This window comes from Oryzias latipes, chromosome 18, assembly GCF_053564925.1.
Source record: "Oryzias latipes strain Hd-rR chromosome 18, Olatipes_Hd-rR_3.1".
Classification (NCBI taxonomy): Eukaryota; Metazoa; Chordata; class Actinopteri; order Beloniformes; family Adrianichthyidae; genus Oryzias; species Oryzias latipes.
Window position 1 is genome coordinate 1,916,923 of NC_136254.1, and position 25,472 is coordinate 1,942,394.

Sequence of the window (25,472 nt, forward strand, 5' to 3'; positions counted from 1 at the left end):
CCTGGACCATTGAGTCCTGGACCGAACCCGCGTGTTCACGGATAACATGGTTCTTATTCATGTGTGTGTGTGTGCACTGACATCAACCAAAGCTTCTCCCAGCAGCTGATCGCCTCTGATCTGCATCCTCCTCACCCAAACCTCTCATGTGCTCCCAGGAATTTCAGATTTGCTTGATGTCGTTTGGTCCGCAGTGAAGAACGATCCTTTCTGGTCCGTAGAGTTTACAGGTCAATTTAAAGAACGGGGTGAATTTATCACGGACAACAGAAGTGAAGCTGTCTCTCTTGAAGGCTTTCTGTTCTCCTATGTTCACAGCTCGTCTCTGGGGAAACTAAAGCTGCAGTGCGAAGAGTGTTTTTATGAAATAAAAAGCTAAGGTGGATGAGTGTGAGTGAGTCCTTTCACTTCCCACCTCCATAATCAGCTTCATCTGTAGGTTAAACACATCAGAAAACCTCCGATCTCGTCTCAGTGCCAAACGCTTTCAACCCCATTTCTGGAACCACAGGAAGATCAGCCTGTTAGCCGACTTATACTCTGTTTTTTATGCGCTTATTCTATATGATTTTAATGACTTTATCTTATTAGGTGTCTGTATACTTGACCTTTTTTTAATACTACTTTGTAGGACTCTTTAATCTCGTCTACTCTTGGCAGTACTCTTGTGAGTTTTTATGATTGGACTGCGAGTCTGGAATAAATCCTGTGTGTAGAAATGAACGTAAACCCACAGCAACATTAAAGGGAAACTAACAGCTGCTTTTCTGCCAGGTTTCAAAATATTTGCATTGTGTGTTTTTCATTCATCCGTTTTGGGGTCAGGAGGTCGAAGAAGCCCATCTTATTGATGGGTGAGGGTGGGGTACGCTCTGGACCGGGCCGCACATCACAGGCGTTCACGCCAACGAGACGTTTTCCAGACACCAAATCACCTACGAAGCACCAAAACCCACACAGGAACGTATGGAAGGATTTCTGGTACGGACGCATTTTTTGAATTCTGCTACAGAAATGCTTCCGTATGGAGGAGGACATTTCATAGTTAATTTATATCCACAAATATTCTTTTAAAGTACTCCACATTTGAAAGTTCTTTTATTGACATTATTTAAGTGAGTTTTCGGTTGAATGTTCTGGTCTTTTGTGGTGTTTTTTTTTTAACACTTGACATTCTCGATGAGAGTTTTCTTGCTCTGGGTTTCAAAGGGACAGAAGGTTTGACGTCCCAACAGAGACTGGAAGGTTCAGCGCTACAGACCCGGGTGGAGCTTTGGGCACGTCGGGATAAAACACAAAGGATTCAGATCCTGTTAAACCATGGAGAAAATCTTTATTCTTATCAAGATATATTTCCAGGTACAGACAGGATCATAAAAACTGGGGCAAAAGTTTCAGTTGGAGCAGGTTTGTCCGTCCGACTTTACAAAAATCAGCACAAAGTCCCTTTGAGTGTTTCATGATGTTCAGCCGGCTCAAGTCGCCACGGAGACGGACGGCATCCACCTCCAGAACCGGAGCAGAGTTAGAAAAATCAAACGGCCACTTCCTTCCTTCCTTCCTTCCTTTCTTTTGTGAGACCGTATTGACCCCAAAGGATTGGATTTAGAGGCCAAGTGCACTCATAAAAATCAGTGGAATTGCTTAGACATGGATGGTACCTCAGGTATTGGATCATCCAATCACATCGTAGAACTGTAACGGCTGTACAGGCAGAGGGTCAGAACCAGCTGGGGTGGAGGGACATTCGCTGACAGAAGCCTCGCTTCCGGGTCGATTGCTTCGACTGAAATGTTCGTGTAAGAAAAACAGCGTTTGGCCCAAATTGAATGTTTCACATGAGGGTTTGTTTTGTGTTTTCTGGAACACGGCGGATCCGTGGTAGAAAAGAAACTGCTCCCTGAACGCCGCCGCCGTTCTGAACCCCGTCTTCTGTGTGGCAGTGAGACTTTTTTTTTTGGGTTTCTTAGCAAAATGAAGCAAAGTACCAAAAAACACCGGCGTGGAAAGCAGGTAAACGGATCCTTTAGAGTCCGAGTGTTGGAGCGTGACGCCGCCGGTCCGACTCCAGCAGCTGGTCCAGACTTTGAGAATGACGGGTCGGACACACCCTGTACTAAAAAAAACACATCAGCTAAGAAAGTCTGTAGACTGGCATGTCTAAAAAAACACGTGTGGACCTGCTAGACCAGTTCTAAAGGGTCGCTAAGCCCACTGATGGTGCTGGAGATCCGGGACAGAAAACACGGATATGATCCGACACTCAGCCCTCAGTTTGTTTCAGTGGGCACAACTTGCTGTGCGCACTAAAAAACATCGACTCCGTTCTGCTAAATCTCTTTTCTAGGCGCTATTCTGACGTTTTCAAAGCTTCCACGTAAAGGAAGCTGCAAAGACGAGAGACGTATGTGAAACGGGTCTGTGGGTCTGGATGTGGTCTGGGGTCCGAACCGCTGAAATACTGAAGGGAAACATCTGATGCCCCCCCCCCTGCTGCCTCATGACCGGCATCGCCGCGTCAGACCCAAGCGTGAAGACGGCGTTCTCTCCCACCGTGGCTTCAAAACAAGATACTCTGCATTAAATTATACATTAAAACGGGGGACATAAAAAAAGGAGGATGATCTGCCGTCGAACGGCCCCAAACCCCGGCGGCGGGGCGTGTCGGCGTGCATCTACGTACGCGTGTGTGCGTGACAGAGAAAAGGTATGCTAGAAAAGTCTGTCTCACTGAGGGATGGAATAAAGGGTCAAGAATAAAAACGGGACTAAAATCAGGGGGAATAAGACAATTGTGAACACAGCCCCCCCCACCCTCAGGAACTCCACCCGCCCCCCTTCAGTCCTCCAGGACGATAGTCTCGCTGGTGCTGGAGGGCAGCAGGGGCACGGAGCGGGGCGGCGGCGGCGGTAGCTTGATCCGGACCAGGAGGTGGGGCTTTCTGGCTGCTCTGCGCATTTCGGACTGGGTCAGGTGCTTCCTGAGGGCCCTGATGGAGAAACACACACACATGTACGTCAGCCGTGTGTCAAACCTGACCCCCGCTTTGGGTAACGCCCCCGCTCTACCCCTCCAACAGCAGAGAAGTCGCCCCCGCATCGCCCTCTCTGACCTAACGGGAATCTTTGTTTACGCGACGGATCAGCTGACCTTTCACATACGAGCTAAAGTGACACAGCTTTCATAAAGCGAGGCACATCCACGCCTCAGAACTACGGTAACCGTGTGAGCGACGGTGGAAAGGATGCAAACGCTGAGGCTCTGCTGTAGATGGGGGTCATCATCCTTTACTGTGAGTTGTGTTCATTTCTATAGCAGCAATGTTGTAAACAGAGGAGAAACTCAACAACTACCAGTGTGTGTCTGTCAGGGAGATGGATTCTAGTGTAAAAAGGTCAACAAAACCCCATGAATTGACTTGTTTTTCTTTTTAACCTTTAAATGATATTAGGTTGGAGTTCCATAAGTGTGCTGGAGTGTCCTCTTTCGTACAGTGTTCCCTCATTTACAGCGGAGGTGACGTCATAAAAACGAAGCAGTCGTCTTAAGGCCGTGAAACTCCTCCCTAAACATTTTATTCCCTTTTCTCAGACACTAGTCCAGGACTATAGAGTGAAAACAAAGATCGATTTGGAATGAATTCTGCACAGTTTTGGGGTCAAGAGGTCGCAGAAGCCCATCTTATTGATGGGTGAGGGTGGGGTACGCTCTGGACCGACGAGACGTTTTCCAGACACCAAATCACCTACGAAGCACCAAAACCCACACAGGAACCTATGGAAGCATTTCTGGTGTGGACTTATTTTTCATTCTGCTACAGAAATGCTTCCGTATGGAGGAGGAGGAGGAGGAGGAGGAGGAGGAGGAGGAGGAGGAGGAGGAGGAGGAGGAGGAGGAGGAGGACATGCACACGCCACAAGAAAGAACACTTCACAAAACATGCAGATCAGATTTGTGAAACAGCTGGACGGCGAGCTAAAGCGAGGGAACACTACAGAAGATTTTCGGGTTCCTGTGTGTGCAGTGTGTTGTGTGACATTTGTGAATCCTTGTCTACAGTCAACGCTCCTCTAGTGACGTACCTGGTGTCCTTTGTGGCGACAAACACAACGGGGTTGGGAGCCTCACCCTGGCTGACCTTCTGCCGCTTGATGACCGACTGGGAGGTGGTTCTCATCCCTGATGTGTACGGCCGTCCGTTGGCTGGGAACGCCGCCCCCGCCGCCTGCAACCCCACAACACAACACAACCTTTACAGACCACTACATTACTGCTCTACCAAACTCTTGGATTGAAAGTACAGGTGAAGACTATTATAGTACTGACTGCCTGTTGTACTATCAGACCAAAAGTACAGATGGTTTATGTGATTAGATTCAGATCTTAGTCAAATATCAGAATAAAATTATAAAGTTATCAATAAATAACATTTTTTGTATAATAACTGTATGTAATTTTTTTTAAGAACAAGTAAACCAACGTAGAACATGAACCGTGTGATTATTGTGATGTTTCTCTGTAATTCATCAGTGATTCATGCATCAATGATGTCATCTGAACGTGATCTGTGCGCCGTATACGTGATCTAAAAGTTACACATCAGTGGTTCATGCATGAAAAGTCTGTTAGACAAACGTGGAAAGACACACATTAGTGGATGACAGTTTTTACGTGAATTCAGTTTTTAGCTGTTCAGAATTTTTGGTCGGTTGAGAAGTATTCAGTTTATGCGTCTTTTACGTAGTTTATACACAATTGTGTGCAAGAATTTAGCATGAGGCATAGCCAAATGTGAGGCTTTCCACCACCGTTTCATGGCCAGTGGGGCAAAAAGTATTCAGTCAGCCACAGACTGGGAGGCCTGTAACTTTCATCAAAGGTAAACCTCAGCTATGAGAGACAAAACCCAGAAAAATCAAGTTGTCTGATTTATAAAGAATTTATTTGAAAATGATGGTGGAAAATAATAAGTATGGCTGCCTGACACGTGACATCACAGGTTAGAAACCCATCTCTGCAGAAATCATTGAGGGATGTTTTCAATGGAAAGAGAAAGTGTGGTGTGTGGGAGGAGCACTGACGCTGTCGAAGCCTCTCTTTCCCAGCAGGCTTTGGGCTACTCGCGGCTGGCTGGCCTGGTTCCTGTTGATGGGCGTTGGCGGTCCTCTGGACGCCTTCAGCTTCAGCGGAGCAGAAATGGCTGCAGGAACACAGAAAAGAAGAGAATGTGACTCCAGTTCACCATTAAAGAAAGGCTGTGACTAAAGGACAGAACAGCTAGAAGGAAACCGAACACATGATCGTGGATGACAATGTCAACGATGAAGCACAACGATGCACAGAAACACAACGATGCACAACGATGCACAGAAACACAACGATGCACGGAAACACAACGAAGCACGGAAACAATGATGCACGGAAACACAACGAAGCACGGAAACACAACGATGCACGGAAACACGACGAAGCACGGAAACACAACGATGCACAGAAACAATGATGCACGGAAACACAACGAAGCACGGAAACACAACGATGCACGGAAACACGACGAAGCACGGAAACACAACGATGCACGGAAACACAACGAAGCACGGAAACACAACGATGCACGGAAACACGACGAAGCACGGAAACACAACGATGCACGGAAACACAACGAAGCACGGAAACACAACGAAGCACGGAAACAACGATGCACGGAAACACAACGAAGCACGGAAACACAACGAAGCACGGAAACACAACGAAGCACGGAAACACGACGATGCACGGAAACACGACGAAGCACGGAAACACAACGATGCACGGAAACACAACGAAGCACGGAAACACAACGAAGCACGGAAACACAACGATGCACGGAAACACAACGAAGCACAACGAAGCACAACAGAGCACAACGAAGCAAAGAAACACAACGAAGCACAGAAACACAACGAAGCACGGAAACACAACGAGGCACGGAAACACAACGAAGCACGGAAACACAACGAAGCACGGAAACACAACGAAGCACGGAAACACGACGATGCACGGAAACACGACGAAGCACGGAAACACAACGATGCACGGAAACACAACGAAGCACGGAAACACGACGAAGCACGGAAACACAACGATGCACGGAAACACAACGAAGCACGGAAACACAACGAAGCACGGAAACACGACGAAGCACGGAAACACGACGAAGCACGGAAACACAACGATGCACGGAAACACAACGAAGCACGGAAACACAACGAAGCATAGAAACACAACGAAGCACGGAAACACAACGAAGCACGGAAACAACGATGCACGGAAACACAACGAAGCACGGAAACACGACGAAGCACGGAAACACGACGAAGCACGGAAACACAACGAAGCAGGGAAACACGACGAAGCACGGAAACACAACGATGCACGGAAACACAACGATGCACGGAAACAACGAAGCACGGAAACACAACGAAGCATAGAAACACAACGAAGCACGGAAACACGACGAAGCACGGAAACACAACGATGCACGGAAACACAACGAAGCACGGAAACACGACGAAGCACGGAAACACGACGAAGCACGGAAACACAACGATGCACGGAAACACAACGAAGAACGGAAACACAACGAAGCATAGAAACACAACGAAGCACAATGAAGCATAGAAACACACTGAAGCACAACAATGCACAGAAACACAACGATGCACGGAAACACAACGAAGCACGGAAACACAACGAAGCACGGAAACACAACGAAGCACGGAAACACAACGAAGCACGGAAACACAACGAAGCACGGAAACACAACGAAGCACAACGAAGCAAGGAAAGACAATGAAGCACAACAAAGCATAGAAACACAACGAAGCACAGAAACAACGAAGCACAATGAAGCACAACGAAGCACAACGAAGCAAGGAAACACAACGAAGCACAATGAAGCACAACAAAGCATACAAACACAACGAAGCACAGAAAGACAACGCAGCACAGAAACACAACGCAGCACAGAAACACAACGCAGCACAGAAACACAACGAAGCACAGAAACACAACGAAGCACAGAAACACAACGCAGCACAGAAACACAATGCAGCACAGAAACACAATGCATCACACAAAACACAACGAAGCACAGAAACACAACGAAGCACGGAAACACAACGAAGCACGGAAACAAAACGAAGCACAGAAACACAACGAAGCACGGAAACACAACGAAGCACGGAAACACAACGAAGCACGGAAACACAACGAAGCACAGAAACACAACGATGCACGGAAACACAACGAAGCACGGAAACACAACGCAGCACAGAAACACAACGCAGCACAGAAATACAACGAAGTACGGCAACACAACGAAGCACGGCAACACAACGAAGCACGGAAACACAACGAAGCACGGAAACACAACGAAGCACGGAAACAAAACGAAGCACGGAAACACAACGAAGCACAACAGAGTACAACGAAGCACGGAAACACAACGAAGCACGGAAACACAACGAAGCACAACGAAGCACAACAGAGCACAACGAAGCACAGAAACACAACGAAGCACAATGAAGCATAGAAACACACTGAAGCACAACGATGCACAGAAACACAACGATGCACGGAAACACAACGAAGCACAACAAAGCACAGAAACACAACGAAGCACAACAAAGCATAGAAACACATACTATCGTTCTCATTTGCTTGATTTCCGTCCATCACTTGTGTAAAAAGTGTTTTCCTGCATTTGCTGATGATATAGCGTTTAGCTTAAAAAGTGTTTGAGTGAGAAATCCAACGATATCTTTACAAACACAAATGGTCGTCAAACAATAAATGAGTTTTTACTTTATTCTGGGTGTAAATATTGAGTCCTTGTGTACATTTATGTCCACTTTGCTCTTTCAGACCTTCAATGAGTATTCATGTGATCCTGGTCTAGACTGTTCAGGCGAGCATCTCATCAATCCATCAGGCTTTTATTGCAGACATTTGGATGTCACAGGTTCTTACCTAACTCTTTCACTATGTTGGCTAGTGACTGGCGAGGTACAGACTTGCTCTTTGCAGGGGTCTTTGTGGCTTTGGGCAGCCGGATCATGCCTGAAGAAAAACAAACTTTCAGTCAAAGTCCTCCTCCTGCCCTTTGAGTCTAGGCAGTGTTGACGTATGGAAAGGTGTTAAATATTTAAATAAAGACTGCGTGACCTAATGGGCTCGTACACTCAGCTTTGACGGCGTTTGCGTTAATGGGGGCGTAGGGGCGGCGGGCAGCACGCCGCGGCTGCAGAATGTCCTCGCACACACGCCGCGCCACGCGGGTCAACTTTGTGGTCTGAAGGATGAACGTTTGGCGGTTCTTGGCCAGCAGCTTGGCTCGGCCCTCGTTGCGAGTGAAAGGGGACAGGCCCTGGACTTCTTGGCGGGTCATGTGGGCGCGGGGGCCCGCCTCCTGGATGCAGAACGACCAATCAGGGAAGAGTAGGCAGCACAACTCAACACTGAGAAGTCCTTTAAAGGAGCTGACTGTGTGGACAAAGACTTACAGAGCCCGCTCTCGTGGCCCCCTCTAGTTGAGTGGGGGTCTTCAGGCCTCCGTATTTTTTCCAGTAGATCCAGCAGGAGGCGCACAGTCTGCACTGCATGTTGGGAGGACCCCAGGCGTACCACTGAGGAGACTGAGCCGCTGTGAAAGAGAGAAGACTTCAAAACAGGAAAATATGGAGCGAAAGCGTTTGTTACATCGTTTCTCTGTTTTAGAAAAGTTTGTTTCTTTCTAATTTTAATAACTTAACGCCACAGTAGCCCTTTAACTTACAGAGTTGGCCGCTAATGAAGTTGAAGATCATTATAAACGCATGTTTTTAAATCATTTTCATTTAAATGTATTTTCTTAAAACCTCTGTTAGAAGTAAAATCGCATGACGAATGATGATTAAAAAAATACGTTTTTGGTGTTTTTAACATCTTTTAGTAGAATGTTTTTGATGATGGAGGACATTCATGAAGAAAATTACGCTTCAAACTGCATTTTAGGGCGTCTCTTTATTCCTGCTCCGCCCCATTCTGATGCATCCTCCATCAGACAAACGGATGTTTACGGAGCAGCTGAGGATAACCGAGAGCTGGAAGACATCATCTAGGGATCTCCTGAATCCAACGGACACGCCTTCCGCTGAGGAAGCAGAGGCTGGAGTCTCACAGGAAGTCCAAAGGTTGTTGGTGGGGGAGGATGAGGCTCAAGTCTGTGGATGTTGAAATGACGCGTCGGTCTGGAGCAGCACCTCTGGACTGGTAGACCACTCATGTGGGACCGGACGGTGTGCATCTATTTCATTTAGATAAACCATCTTCAAACATCCTTGTGTGGTTAATAGAGGACTTTCCAATCACACGTGTTGTGTGTCTGGATAAAATCAGGAAAATGTGTTCACAATTAAACTAAATCAGGAACGTTTTCTCCCTTGTTTTTTCGGAAAGACAAAAAAAAAAAAAGCTGACGGAGCCTAAGACTAAAGTGGTAAAGCATAAAATGTGTGGTTCTTTTTCAGCTGATGACTGTAAACATGACAGTGAACCAAAAAGGATCAACTGTAATGACAAAAACCAACACAGACCACATATGCAGACAGCATAGGACCGGCTTCTTTAAGGACTTCAGGTCACCAGACCTTCAACAAAGGGACACTTACTGTGGCAGCTCTCACAGCTCAGGCCTTTCTGAAAGCCTGCTGCTCCGTTCATTCCCGGCTTGCTGCCCGGCACCATGATCTGGTTGGGGTTGGGTTTGGTGCTGATGAAGAGGAATGCAGAGAGAGATATTGTGACTGCAGATTTGACAAAGGGAACGCTCGGCTGAGACGAGGACTTACTAGGTTGGTATGTACACTTGTTTGAGCTTGCTGTCCGCCTCTGCTGCCTTTAGTCGTTTCTACGGTGGACACATGATGGGTCAGTAAAAACCTGGATACGGTTACGCTGAATGATGACGTCTCAGACAAACCTGTTGGATGTAGCGGTCGGTGGTCTTCCACATGTAGTAGAACTGCACCACACTTGCTAGAGACTTCCAGGGAAGCTGAAGAAAACCCAACAAATGTTAACTCGAGCCAGGATGTGGGATGGAAACAGCTGATGTCTTTGTTTGATGTGATTGATTAATGAATCTTGGATTCATGAACTGCTGGTTTGACGGGTCAAAGAACCCAACAAAAATAAAGAGTAACACCAGAATGGTGTAGGGGTCGGGAACCTGTGGCTCGAGAGCCACATCTGGCTCTTTTGATGGCCACATCCGGCTCGCAGACAAATCTTTGATTATAAAAAAATGTTTCATTAGACCAGTCTTTCTTGGACGCGATGCGATGCCAGGGGGGCAGGAGGTAGTAAAAGTCTCAACGCCTGCATGAAGCTGAAACTCACCACGTCTCAACCAGACTAGACCATCAGCAGAACCACCACGCAGCACCAGAATCACATTAATGCTCAGAAATACTCATCATTTATTAGCAACAGCATAACAATGTTATTGAAAAGAGTCCACAGACTTATTGTACTTTAAAAGGGTTTAAATAACATCAAATGCACACATTCACTTGTATATTTAGTTTTAAACATATTGTAGAAGACTGAGTTTAACTGGGTGGCTGTTGGGTCGCGTTCTAAGTTCCGGTGGTCATTGAACGCATCAAGCAGAGATGCTGATTGGCCCTCAGTTCTGTCGCTCAGCCTGTCGTTGGGGAGTTTGGACCAATGGGGTTCAGCTATGGGCCAAATAAGGAAATAGGGGGGCTGGAGTGGGGGCAGGGGAATATAAAGTTGGGAGGAGCTCTCGGTGGGAGAGATTGAGGCGGTACTGAATACGTAGTACGGCGTTGGTTACGGCCTGCAGTAACCAGAATACAGAACCTTAAAAGAGTCTCCGTGCCTCAGTGTGGGAAAGGGAAGCTACATTATTGTATGTCTCTCACAAGTCGTCTCTCTCAGCCAAAAAGGTTCCCGACCCCTGCTGAATGTCAAGCAGGGAAGCATCGGGTCCCATTTGTAGAATCTTTGTGCGACTCGGCCGTAGACTTGAATTCACGACCTTCCAGTCCAGGCTGGACGCTCTACCACAAGGCCTCTGAGCTATTATGAAGCCTAAAGCTTGGATATTCTATGTGATATCTTTCAAAGGATTTTGTAAGAATGTAAAATCAATTCAATGACCAGCATTGTGAGGCATGAATGTAAATAAATGCACAAATATTTAGACACTGTTAGTGTTCTTTCATCATCATTCATTCATTTTCTTGACCGTTTTTTCCCTTTCGGGCACTTGTGGGCGAAGGCAGGGGACAACAGGTCGCCAGTCTGTGGCAGGGTAGAATGTCCACAAACACACACCCATTCACTCTCACACCTAGGAAAAAGTTTTTTAGAGTTGCCAATTAACCTATGAAGCATGTTTTTGGACGGTGGGAGGAAGCCGAAGAAAACCCACGCATACACAGGGAGAACATGCAAACTCCACACAGAAAGGCCTCCCATTGATGTTGTTTTTTCATGTCCCCCAGCCGGGACCTGAACCGGAGGCCTTCTTGCTGTGAGACAAGAGCGCTAACCACTGCTCCACCGTGCAGCCTGCTGTTAGTGTTTCTTTAAAATCACAGCCAAACGTTTAAGGCTTTAGTTTTATCCATTGATCTATTGCAGATCATTCTTAGCTTATCTTAGTTTCCACTATACGTCTTTATGGTGACAAAGAGAAGAAAAACGCTCACAAAGTCTTGGCGGATGTCGTTGAAGTCTTTGCCGTATTTCTCCAGAGCCTCTTCAAACAGCATGGCCTCAGAGGCGCTCCATTCCTCCATCTCATCACGACACAGAACCGGGCCGCCCTGGGGCACCAGCGTGGACATGGCCTTGGCCAGGTCGTAGTTGTTCTTCTGCAGTGTATCCATGGCATGAAACTACGACAGAGAATGTAGAGAATCAGTTTTACAACGTTTTACTGCAAACTAAATGGAGAGAAAGGACCAGAAAACACAAAGAGTTTCTGAATCTCTACACTTCATGAGCAGCGAGTCAAAAGAGGATCTGTGACGATGCGGCTCAAATTTGCAGCGGAGGACGGAGCAGCGGCGTCACATCCACTCACCAGTGTGATGTCTCTGGAAGCTGCAGCCGCGCTCATGTGGAGGCTGGGCTGACGGATTGAACTGCTACAGTCCAGAGCTCGAGCAAAAGTCCCAACAGCCCTGACAGGAGGAGGTCAAAAACACACGGCGGTAAGTTCTGGATACAAAACACAACTAAGAAAAGCAGGGCTTTCTGGATTCATCACACTTTATTCACTGCTTCCTCAACCAAACACGTACATTAAAATTCTTTTGCACGTGGTACTCGGATACTTTGTCAGTTTGAAGCTTCAGGTTTTCTAGTTGTGTTGATGCTTTATCATGAGTTTAAAGCCTACCACAACTTAAAGATCCTTTTTTTACTCAGGTCTGTTTGTGGCCGATGATAAATATATATATTTTTTTACATTTCTGGTAGGCCTCCACAATAAATCCCATATTTATCGTTATTGCAAGATCAAGCTGTGCAATACGCATATCGCAAAAGATGGCGAAAATTGCAATAAATGGTTATCCTAAATGTGCTAAAACCATCTTATGGCAGCTGGAAGGATTTAACGACTCAAATAAATCCATTTATGCATTTGACCAATCAGATGGAGCCTTTTAATGCAGGATGTTCGCCTCCTATGGAGACGAGGGTCAAATGGAAATTGTGTTTTGGTGGTTTTGGTGTTTGTTCATGTATTCCAAGTTATCGCAATATTGTTACTAATATGGTGAGTTTTCCTCATATTGTGCAGCCCTAGTTTATGGCATCATTAATGGCCTGTTTTCCAATAATGGTTTAGAAATTATTCTTTTCTAGCTTCACAAGAGTTGTGTAAGAGAAACACAAACAATGAAAAAGTATCATGAACATGTGCACAGTCATTAAGTACTGATTATAAGTTATGAAGCTTTTTAAGGAGAAATACTGACATAATATGAGGTTCAAAAGTCTTAAGATAAGGAAATGACAAGACTTACTTTGAACCTCTTCATTATAAAAGCTAAATACAACTGTTTGCTTTTAAACTTAGTCATCCTGTTTTTGAATTAGCTAATATGTGGAGGAAACCTCTCCAAATATAAAAAAAGACATTAAGTCAAACTATGCAGAGCATCACAAAACAACACCTAGTTTTTTAATTTAACCAATCTGCTTCAGAATGACAGTCAGCCACCAAAACGTATCTGTTATCATGAATGACATGGTGTACATAATACTCCTGGTCATGGCCTTTCTAATGTCTTGGATGTGTACAGTGGTGACATTTCTGTCTTATCACAGTTGCAAACTCTCAGTTCAGACTCATAGAACGAAACAAATAAAAGATAAACCAAAGAATGCAATTAGCAACAACTAAAATGGTAGCAGTTTCTGTGTTTTCTCTAACAAAGACATAGAAGAGTTTTATAAATACTGGTGTCCCTGTGAGTCAAATGGTTCATTACCTGGCAACTACCAAGAACTGGTCAATCTGTGGGTCTTTGAGCTGGTTGTCGGGGTCCCACACCTTAGTCTCTAGCTTCTCCTGGACTCGGCTATCCGTTTCATCTGAAATGAAGAACAGCCGTATTGAATTCTGAGAGTCGTGTTTACTGAAAATGTGCTGACTAGAGTCAACAGTCGTGAGGTTTTGGTGGCCTGCTAACCTTCAGCTAGCATGTCGGGAATCTCTGCCTGGTATTTGGAGCCTACACGAATTTCCCCCTGGTCTGCCAACAGCGTCTTCTGTACTGGGTCAAACACCAACGAGTAGAAGAAGCAGTCCTGGACACAAGACATCGGCACATCAGCTGAAAGGATTCGGGTTCGTCTCACACATGCAGCCTGTCTATGCTCTCCGTCAAATGGGCCGAGGCTCCATTGATTGGAGACTAAACATATAATGAATGAGATCATGACAATCACACAGGTTCTTACTTCTTTCTCCAAGTAACCAGCCAGGACATCAGTTTCATTGAGAAGCGTCACGTTACATTTTCCTCTAAAGAGACAGTAAATAAATACACAAATATTAGAACTGATAGGAAAACGGAAGAAATAGAAAACGGTTCATTTCCAAGAATAACAACATTTTCCAAGTGGATTCTTTCTGTGCTCCACAGTCAACAAATGAAGAAAGTTAATTCTAGTGAAGATACCGGTAACTGCATTCCAGGCTTGGTCGCACATCCTCTTTAATACTTACGGCTGAATTTACTGACAGATAAAGCAAAAACTTTAAAATGTGCAAATTTTTAAAAAATCTTTGAAAGAAAAACCTGCCACTAAAACCACAAGATCAGTATTAAAAATACAAAATGTTCAAATATGTCCTGAGTTTTGATTGGAAAATCATCAAACAGCGTTTCACTTATTTACAATTAAACTGACTTCATGTCATCTGAATGTTAAAGCAAAATAATGATTATAATATAATTAGTCTAGTTTTTTTTGGATTCTCAAATCAAATGAAAAGATCACAACACAAGTAACTGACAGACTGTTGTTAACGCTACACTAGAAAAATAGTTTACCTCTATAGTAAACCGTTGTCTCTACTCGCTTGACAAATACAATAAACATTAAACACAGCAATGAAATAGAAAAAAAAAACTGAAAATACTAAATATGACTGCATTATACTCCTTTATAGCAACGTAAATTATAGCCATTTATCTACACACAAAACTCTGCACAAGTGTGCACACACACACACACACACACACACACACACTTCATCAAGAGTTCTGGTATCAAGCATGCACCGTATGTGAGTGGCAGGTAGGGATTCAAACTGTCGGGACAGGAAGAGTTCCCTGTGTTTGAGCTGGTGCTTCTGCTGTTCCGCCAGGCTGGGCTGGTTGGACTCTTCCTCAAACTCTCCTGTAAAAACAAACACATCTGCCTTAGACAGCTCTGTACGGCTCGCTGCATGCATGCCTGGTGTTTCCGGCTGGTGCTGGAGGTGGAGAAGCATCTGGTGTCCTGTTGGTAGGACACTTGGCCCACCGTAGCTACTGATGAGATGGAAACGTAGATTGTTCTAAAGCCCTAAAGTTGCTATAAGTATACTAAAATATCAAACAGCAACGATCCACATCGGCTTCAGGAACACATGTAAAGTTGTGTCTGATATTAGTGCGACTTTCCCCAACACCGTTTTAAACCTGGAACATTTTCAAAGGGCATGCAGCTTGTTTTGCTGGAACCATCGGTACTCACTTGCATTACTGTCAGCCAGAGTATTGAGGTTGCCTGAGATGTCTCGTCTTCTGAACAGACACACCACTTTTGCTTCAACGTTCCCATTGGCCGTCTGTATGTAAGGAATAAAACAATTTAGGTCTGATCCATCATGAAGTACCAGATCCTTGGTGCAAAAAACAAAACAAACATAGGAACTTATCCAGTTATCATATGATCTTGTACCCAAGAACACAAATGTTGAGTTTTCTTTGTGTTTGATACTTTTCACACAAGCACAAGTCCAAAGACTCACACTTGGGCTCACTTTAAACCTTATGGGAGCATTCTCTCTGCGTTCTGATTCTGACATCACACATATAAACACAATCAGAATGTTTATACTGTTTTTACACTAAAGTTTTTACACCTAATGTTAAATCCAACCAGATAAAATGCAAGATGTCCTATCGCACACATGCATGCATGTGTGTAGGCCAGTTTTTATACAACACATTTCCACCACACCCCCTTAAGCCAAACTCTTTCGTAACTATTGTGACTTTTGTCAAAATGTGTAAGAACAGCAAAGTGGAAAGCAAAAAACAAAACACAGAATGAATGATGGATCGTTTGGAAGAGCAAGAAAGAGAAAACATCCATGTCACACACCAACAGAAAAAGATGGTGGTCGCCTCATATCACACCTCTTCAGCAACGTTCAATGACTAGAAACCTGACATGATTTCAGCAGAACTATTCCTGAGCTCTCTTGAAAAGAAACAAATACTAAACCTGGAATAAAAAAAGACGGTTTTCAGAAGACACTCAGACGCTTCATATAATGATATAATACATTTTATAGGTCTGCCGCCTTTCTTGTTCGAACCCGTACAAAAAACCATAGTGACAAATTTGAAGTAGCAAGCTGATATTGCACCAAACACGTAGGTTTAGACCTGATCATGTTGGCACTTGGCAGTATCATGAAGAAGCTTTCAAACACAACGATAATGTTTAAAAGAACAGAGAATCACGTTTAGAATGCGGTTTGAGAAGCGTACTAACCTTATTGAGTTCTTCTATTCTCCGAATCAGATAAGGGTTACTGGAGGAGTTCTCAAAGTACACATAGTCTGAAACAGGAAACAAAACTTATAACAAACTTGCACCAAAGTTTTTAAAAACAGTACAGTAAATAGCACAAATATATATATATATATAGGCAGAAAATCAAAACGAACATTTACATTGTAATATTTAGAGAAGGAAACCTGTGGAAGCAGGAATGAGTTAACGTTGAAAAAAAATGTAATGAGTAAAACTACTATTAAAACTGAGTAAAATGAGTAGAGTTCATGCCTTTTACATTTAATTAACTGAAAATATTTACATTGATGGTAAATTCAAATTGAGGTAGTAGTAAAGGCCCAAAGCGCTTTACAGTCACAGACCCATTCACCCATTCACACACAACATTCACACACTGGTGTCCAGAACACAGGCGCCCGCCTACCACCAGAGGCAAGGGGGGGTTCAGCGTCTTGCCCAAGGACACATCGACTCATGGGCGTGCAAGGCGGGAATCGACCCCCCTACCGCTGCACCACGGCTGCCGTATTGTACCGTATTGCTCATTAATTGTACTATATGCTGCAAAAATAGTTTCATCCCACCACATCTACATCTATGTTATGCCAGAAACCAAGCAAATGTGTGCTTAGATTTGCTATCCAGAGTAGAATTAACATAAACAGAAAATGTGGTTTTATGACCAACTGGTGTCTATATATTTGATCCTTGAGAACCAATCACTTTATTTTTAGAGCCCCTTTCATCAACACGAGTAGAACCTATGGTTCTTGAAATAAAAGGTATATGTAAACATAAAAAGTCATAAAGCACCATAAACAAAAAACAACAAAAGAAAGATGAATATTAAATGGTAGAAAAACAGTGATTAATAAATCTGATATGAAGTTTTGCTTTGTATTTCATTGTAGATGAAAAATCCTATAAAATACATCTTTATGTAGGTTTTACTAATCAAAAGCATAGATACACTAAAGGATCTGTGAAGTAGGTGTTTTTGGCCAATTTTACAAGTTTGAATATAAACGTGAGTTTTTGTTTTTAACAACAGCAACATTTTAAACATGAACCTCAGCTGCTGTCAGCGTAGCTGTACATACAGCCCATGTTCCAAATCTGATGAAGCAAAACAACGACGTCCAAACATAAAAACTGTCAGAAAGAAGTCGTTACCCTTCAAAGCGTACTTTGGTCCAACTCAGTTTGTAAAAACAAAAAAACAAAAGCATTAAAAAATGAGGAGGAAGAATGAGTAAAAAAGAAACGTTGAGAACAGTTAACCACAGAAGACGTGTTTTTGTTGCATCCGAGTCAGCGATTAGCGTTACGGCCTAATCCAGTTTGGGCTTTGTTCTAACTAGCTGGCATACGGGTACATTATTAATGAGCTGGGGGTAAGTGTGACAGAAAGAGCTTTCCTTACACAAATATATTGTCTTTTAATCATATGCAGGCCTTATATACATTTAATGTTGTGTGAGATTGGACTTTTATACATGGGAACCAATGAGAAACTGCTTCCTTTTGGACTCCAATAGCTTTTTGAGGAACTACAAGATTTGGTACTTCGTAGTTTGAGGCAAATTTGGAAACAGACGGCAAATTTAGAAGTTGTGTAGGACTCAAAGGAGTTTAATTTCTCTCAATTCTTTAGCTACAATATCATCTAGTTATTTTAGAATAGAGAAAGGATCAATGTATTGCTTTTTATGAACTCCCGTGCTCTTGTAGCTTCTGATTGGTTTGAAATTCCCAATGCAGATAACCAAAGACAAAGATGTCTGCTAAACAAGGCCGGGGTCTCTAGTCCAGATAACAAAGCAGTTTCACTCCAAACAAAAGGTTCTTTATTTGTTTTATTTGCTGACTAAAGTGGGACACTGCAGAGACACAACTGGATGTGCATATTTTGTTTCCAATTGTTGAAATAAACAGTTTTTATTCCACTTCATCTCAAAATTAAAGTCAGGATTAGAACAGGGGCAACTCTCTGGTAATATTATTGCATTTGAACAAACTGGCTGCCTACTTAAATATACAGAATCCCTTTAGTTCTCATAAGAAGCATATCCAGATGTTTTATTATTACAGTGCTGTATTTCAGATTAAATTAATAAGCTATTATCATTTTTCACGTGTTTCTAAAGTTTATTTAAAATAAAGAAATTGTGATTGTATTTTGGCCAACATTGGCTTATGAACGTAATTTCATAACAATTGTAAAGTTGGCATCTGTTTTTTTTAAAGGTTTATGTTTCCCTTAACTTAACTAAGGGAAAAGATAAGGGAATTGTCCTACATTCAATCTATTGTAAAAAGAAGGTTTGAAACTTTTTGTAGATGTTTTACCAAAGATTCAATAAAACTTTTTTTTGTGAAAATTCATTAAAGGTTAATTTTACTGTTTCTTTCCTTCCATAAAAATGCACATTTTCCATCTGGATTCTCTGTGTCTTAAGGTATTAGGAATCAAAATGTATTACCCTGTATCCTTGAACCAGAAGTCAATAGGTGCCCCAATAATCCAGTTCTTTGAATGGGGGGGGGGGGGGGGGGTTACAATCTGTTGTTGATAAGTCTCAGTATGTTCATTGGATGTTGTGTCTGCCTGTGTTATGCTGATTGGTGGATTTCCTCTATGACACACCTGCGTCCTACAACACTGAGACAACACAATCCAGGCACAGATTATCCTCCAGAGCTGCCTGGTGGAGCAGTGGTTAGCGCCCTCGACTCACACAGAGAGATCCCCGTTTTAACTCCCGGCTGTGTCCTCCATGCATGTTCTCCTCATGCATGGGTGGGCTTTCTCCGGGGTCTCCGGCTTCCTCCCACTGTCCAAAAACATGCTTCATGTGTTAATTGGTTTCCAAATTGCCCCTAGGTGTGTGTGAGAGATTGCATGGCGACCTGTTTAGGGTGGACCCCGCATTCGCACAACACTAGCTGGGTTGGCTCCAGCAACCCCGTGACCCCAAAAGGGATATAGCAGTTTGAGAATATGGATGGATTCTCATTGAGGGCAAAATTTTTTTTATTAAAGACCCACTCAAAAATTGTGTTTTTAACATGCACTTGTGACATTTTTCTAAAGATGGACGACATTTCTGAGTCTCTTTATTCAAATTGTTGTGAATCAGGAGCAGACAAATAAAATGCTGTTTGGAAAAAGCTTGTAGTAACAAAAGCTTCCTGCTCCGCCCCATTCTGACGCATTCACGCCATGTCCGTGAAAACGACAGGTTTTTGATTTTGGCAGAAAAAAAGGCACAATAATAATTAAAAGAGCACTTGAAACGCTCTGAAAACAGAATAAACTTTCATTTTGGACTGGGGACCTCGATTTAAGAGAATGGGGTTACAAACGGCATCAAAGGTTAATCTTGGCTCAATGAAGATGAGAATGGTGAGTAGTTTAAAATCAGGTGGCGTGAGGAAGTTGGGATTTTTTTTTACCTGTGCTGTGCATATCTTCCCTCATTGTTTGATAAATGAAAGGAAGCAGACTTTGAGAGGAAAAGGTACAGCGGAGAAGTGGACACTTTGGCCCGATGAACAAGAACCGGAGCGTTTCTACAGTGGTCACAAGCTGCAAAGATAGGGAGCATTGAGGAGGGGGAAGATTTGAACTATGATGTTGGAAAATCTTTAAATTCTTATCATTGCTGGTATTTTTAACCCAATCCCCGGGCCGCAGAACAGTACCGGTGTATGGGACAGTTGGTAGCGGGCTGCAGAGGAAAAAATATTACCTTTATTTTCTCCATTTTATTTCAAATCTGAATTCTGATGTTTTATTTTGGAAAATTACTGGATTCTCTGCACCACATCTAACTGAATCTTGATGCATGTCAAGTCGCTCGGTCACGGGTCGAAAATTCATCCGCTACTTTTGTCGCCAAATGTTAAACTTAATTCCCTAAGCAAGCAAAGTTAATAAAAAAACATTATATATATAGAAAATTGTTTTTGTCACACAACAGATCCAGTGAGGAAACAGAAGAAGAAAGAAATCTGATCTAACAGACAAAAACCAGAAGTATTTTCTCCAAATATGGATTCAGTGGGACAGATGTTCCCACTGATCATAATTATATTGCATAATATTCAGCAACCGGCTGTCTAGTGTTATGAGGATGCTGCTAATAAAGTTTTTCAAATGCTGGATTCACATCACGTTTATTATTATATTTAGAAAAAACAGTTTTAGTGGCAGCTATTTTTTAGCTTCCAGTTTGATAGTTAAGGGTTTAAGGAAAATCTGGATCACATTGAGACGACTATTGTAATATTGGGCTTTATAAATAAAATTGAATTGAATTTTAATTTTCCCTATATGAAATCTAGAGCACAAACGAAGTTTAAGGCAGTTGCAGATATTTGGCAGACGATGAAGTCTTTCAAAATTAAGGAAACCGGAAGCTGAAGCAAATGTATAAATAAATCAGACTTTCACTTCAGCCTCATTCCGACTGTTGAGTGAAAAAAATTGTCTTTCATTACACCAGTCCCTGGCCTGAACAAGTTTTACGACTAAAACCAGTTCCAATGTAAAAGCCACCCCAACGTATTTGCTGTGATACCTTTAAGGGAATATATCATGCAAAAATCAACTTTGAGCTTTTATGTGGATTATATGCTCACTTCCTTGCCAAAAATAAAACCCAAACCAGTATTTTGATCCATTAACAGATTTTTGAGTATTCCTCTAAAAACCTGCTCTCTGAGCACCAGCCGCTCCCAATCCACAAAAACAAGTGTATCCTCACTTTGTGACATCACAAAGTGAGAAACAGCCCATTCCAGGAAGACTCTGCGCTGCCAGCCCCGCCCCCAGGCTTGCACATACACCCACTTTCTTCACGAAGCTAGCGGTGATCAGCTAAACACTTTCATTTTCATTGAACAATTTGCATATCCATCTTTGCAAAAGTTCAGATGATGCTTGCTGAGACTGGCTCTAGGATGATGTCATGAAATGGGCGGCACCCACAAGGAGAGAAAGGCGGAGCTTCAGAGATCGAGTCGTCTTACTTTCAGGTAGGAAAATAGGCTGTGAAAATAACTCATATTTCAGAAAAAAAAATATTCTTTAGTGTGTGTATGATCATATTCATGGATATAGTTTACTCTGATAGGCCATGGAAACGCAGGATATAGATCAGGGGTTCTCAAAGTGCAGCCCGGGGCCCAATGGCGGCCCACGAGAAGATTTTTCATGATCCGCAATAGGAGAGCCAGAGCAGGTTCCTTTGAGGAAAAACGTTGTGTTGGTGAGGAGAAAATGAGCTTTCAAGCTAAGTGGACAAATGCTTACTTGGTCGTACCTCATGGGCTGGATAAAGTCACTTACCTTATTTGCAAGCAGGTAAATGCAATGCTCAAAGAATTCAATATAAATTGTCCCTATGTTACAAATCATAAAAACTATGACAAATTTACCGCAGAGGAGCGCAACATTAAGCTCCAACGAGGCTATGCTGCATAGCAGATGTTTACAAAAATGGCTAAATTCAGTGAAGCTGTGACAGACGGTAGCTACGAAATGGCCCAGCAAAGCAAGCCCTTCACTGACAGGGAATCTGTAAAAAGAACGTATGCTAAAAGCAGCTGACATTGTTTGTCCAGAGCAAAAGAAAGTCTGTCAAAGGATACAATTACTAGACGAGTAGAAGATCTGGACAGCAACCTCCAGGAAAACATCTGGTTAACCGTACAAATGACACTTGGTCATCAAAGTTATTAAAAATAACTTTTTCTGTTTATCCTTTTTTCTTCACCAAAATTGGCCCCCAGTCCAATGTCGAGTTCTTAATTTGGCCCTCTGCTACAAATGAGAAGCACTGATATAAACCCTTTAAGAAGCCAAAAGTTATGTCACAGATAAGAAGTACCCTAAACATTTTGGGTTAGATTAACAACAAATATTTTATTAACATTAAACTGACAGAAAAGTCATTGTAAACAGTGTTTTCCAGTCCTAAATCAGTTGACCTAAATAGAACCTTGTGAGAGCTTACAGGCACTAAGGAGCTCATAATGTCTACCCACTTCTGTTTCTGCAGAAACACTTCAAGAAGAAATCAGACCATCTGCCAGCATGGACGCTCCAGCAACGTCCACAAAGCAGAAGACAGTAAATGCGGGTTCCTTCCTTCCTTCACAACCACTACAGTAACAATAGAACAACTACTATAGGCGCGTGTGGAAGCGCTACCAGTGTTTTTGTGTTAAATATAATTTTGAAAAAACTGATGGCTTTCATTCATTTCCGGACCGGAGAAGTCTCGTGAGAACAGACGGCTGCTAACATCAATTCAGACAGCCGAAGTTAGCAGTCAAAGTTAGCAGGGTTCATGCTATCCGCTACCAGCGAGGCTGGTCATACATGGCGGTGGAGATAACCAAATTAAAGCCCGCTCAGACAAAGCTAACCGCGGCTGGTGCTGCTTACTACAAGGATGACATTTTGATGGCTAGCAGGCAGAGGCTAATGCTAACATAGCAGCGAGTTTCCTGCGAAACCATGAGATTTCATGCACACACAGACACACACATTCGCACTACAGTTTCAAAAATGAGTTCTTTACCTGCACACGTTTCAGTAGATCTATATTTGAGCCATATTCTGAACGTAAACTTTCAAAATATGTGAATGCTTTGCGACAAACTAGTCTACAGTGCATTCTGGCTCGATAGAAGAACAAAAAAATAGGGGAAAATTGTTAGATTTATTTCTTTCAGACTAAGTTATTCCAAATAAGCAAAGATACATCTGTTTTGGTGCGGTGCGTGCACAGCACTCACCAAACTAAACATATTACCAGCCGTCTGAAACACATAGGTCTAGATAAATGCATTAGTACACTTGAAAAAAACACTTTAGCTAGCTTGAACCGTCCTTAGTGCTCTGGAAAGCGCTATTTTCATGAGACAGACGCTACGAAGCTAACTAAGACCTAGCTTTGTTAGCCGCTAGCCGAGTGCACAGCTAGCTAGCTAGCTAGCTGCTAGTTAGCTGCCTCGTTGTAGAAAACGAACAATCACGTTGTGTGGGGGGAGTCTGGAGAATATAATCCGTTCCTTACCTCCCACTCGGTACATGTTGGCCGCCATCCTCTGCTAACTTTTATCAAAAATCACTCCCAGGGTATTCCCCTCTCGGGTCGAGATATCAACGGGGGTTAATTTTATTCCGTCATTTATCGTAGACACCCCCGTCGTGAAACAAAGCCGGTTCCAGGCACAACAGACGAAGCTGTCGCGGGTAAAAGTTGAAAGTTTCCGTTATTAAAGCAGAGGAGCTCGTCCCAAAAACACCAAGTCCTTTAATTTGGCCCCTCGGAAGACCCGTCTTCTTTCTTCCTCATTCACTCACTCATTTACACTTAGTTAGCTCGTCTCTTTCTATACTCTTCCTCTCATCCTCCCCTCTAAGCTTCATCCTCCTCTTCTTCACCTCCGCTCAGTTTAGCACTCGCGCACAGACACTCATTTCTGGTCCCCTTCGGTCGTGCGCGCGGCGTCACCTTCGGAAACTTTCGGTAATGTCCGTTGAAAATGGTTTTTCCCGGCCTCGGTTTGAAAAGGACTTCAAGGCAGTTAGACAGACACGGTAGCAAACATAAAAAATAAAAAAAAACAGTGACACTTTTTGAAACACGAAGGTGGGTTTTATAAGTCGTAATGGCGCCTTACTACGTTAAAAAAGTAAATACATTTTTAAATTTCATTTGTTTTAACAGAACATACAATTTTACTGAAGTGATCAAGGGCGGGTGTAGAAAAAGAGTAAAGGGGAACTAGGAAGGTCATTGTTAACCAAACTCAGTTAATAACCAAAAGCATTTAATGAGAACAACTCGTTGTTTGATTTTTACCTGTGTAAAATTTTATTACATTAAAATCCATAAATCCATATGTAAAAAAAAAAATCCATATGTAAATAGAATTGTGGAGCGATTCTTGTGCCATTATTCTAAGTGCAACACTCACTGTTTCGAGTGTAAAACTCTAAAAGTTTTGTGTGCTCAAAAAATTATTTTGCACTTAAAACAGAAAATACACTTGAAATAAAAGAAAATGAAATCAAAACAATTTTCTCTTGAGGGACATTTTCTCTCTTCTGTAGGGCACCACGTCACAAATGTGACACAAAAGCCAGCCAATCACAAACGTGGACATGGAGGTTGATGCTGGTTGGTCAGAAATTCTTTCAATCAACTCATAGACTGCATTAGGTTTGTGTGTGACTGTTTTGATTGCATATTTCTTTAAGTTTCAAGAATAAATTTGTTTTGTTTGCACGTATTTTTGGGTTTCAAGAGCCAAACTTGGTTATTACATTTGTGGCACATATAACCATGTAAACCTTATCATTGGCTGGTTTTGGTCAGCAGACAACCTTTTTTTTTGTAAAATATACATCTTAAATATCTACTTAAATGGATGTACCAATCAAAAAATAGGAAAAATGTCATTGAAATAAACTCCAGGAAGTCTTGATAAATGCCTGACATATAAGGCTGAGGAATGTCAATTTGATACTTGACCCCAAAACTCACAGCACCAGTGTGGATCCTGGTCATGGATAAAGTTCTTGGATGGTCGGGTGTCTATGACCCTTGTGCTATCCTATGGGGTCCAGATGACCCCACCCTTCCATCGACGTGTTCTCCCTACCATGACAAAGGTGGATAAAGGTGGAAAGATTTCATGTAATCCATGGACACCAGTGAAGATCACAAATCATTGAAGAAAAAGGTTCAGAGCACTGTCTAGTGGGTCTAGATGACCCAACTCCCAACGTTAAAGTGCCTATGATAGCACAAGGGTTAACAGACCCCTCCAGGGCATCACTTTCCCACCATCAATCCTGCAGAAAATTCTCTTCAAATATTTCTAAGACCTTCTCCTTACTCTATCTTATATATCATATATCTGTGACAAATGCCAGGTAACCCTCACATTACCAGGGAGTGAGGAGGTAGGAGGTGACATTTGAATCGTTTAGTTCAAAAGGGGCCCAAGTCCACAATTTTTCAAAATAGAGATATTATATGTTCTATGTACTTCAAGGGAAAAGCTATCTGAGTATGTGCAAAAAAGT

At 42.8% G+C, this 25,472-nt stretch overlaps 1 protein-coding gene across 4 annotated transcripts; it reads right to left on the bottom strand.

The window, feature by feature from the left end:
• Positions 1-1,313: 1,313 nt before the first annotated feature.
• On the bottom strand, positions 1,314-23,922 carry mta2 (metastasis associated 1 family, member 2). 4 transcript variants are annotated; one of them, XM_078936596.1, is made up of 18 exons: positions 23,452-23,922; positions 16,340-16,407; positions 15,311-15,404; positions 14,854-14,971; positions 14,027-14,090; positions 13,756-13,873; positions 13,555-13,657; positions 12,138-12,237; positions 11,761-11,949; positions 10,002-10,076; positions 9,871-9,929; positions 9,691-9,791; positions 8,545-8,684; positions 8,222-8,450; positions 8,012-8,101; positions 5,083-5,201; positions 4,130-4,226; positions 1,314-2,990 (listed from the first exon to the last, which is right to left on the bottom strand). In XM_078936596.1, the coding sequence occupies exons 1-18, from the start codon at positions 23,477-23,479 to the stop codon at positions 2,971-2,973; spliced, it is 1,812 nt and encodes a 603-aa protein (XP_078792722.1). In that variant the 5' UTR covers positions 23,480-23,922; the 3' UTR covers positions 1,314-2,970. The 4 variants fall into 4 exon arrangements, with proteins under 4 accessions (XP_078792722.1, XP_023821642.1, XP_078792721.1 ...); XM_023965874.2 differs by having other exon boundaries at positions 4,084-4,226; XM_078936595.1 differs by having other exon boundaries at positions 8,207-8,450.
• Between the last annotated feature and the right edge of the window lie 1,550 nt (positions 23,923-25,472).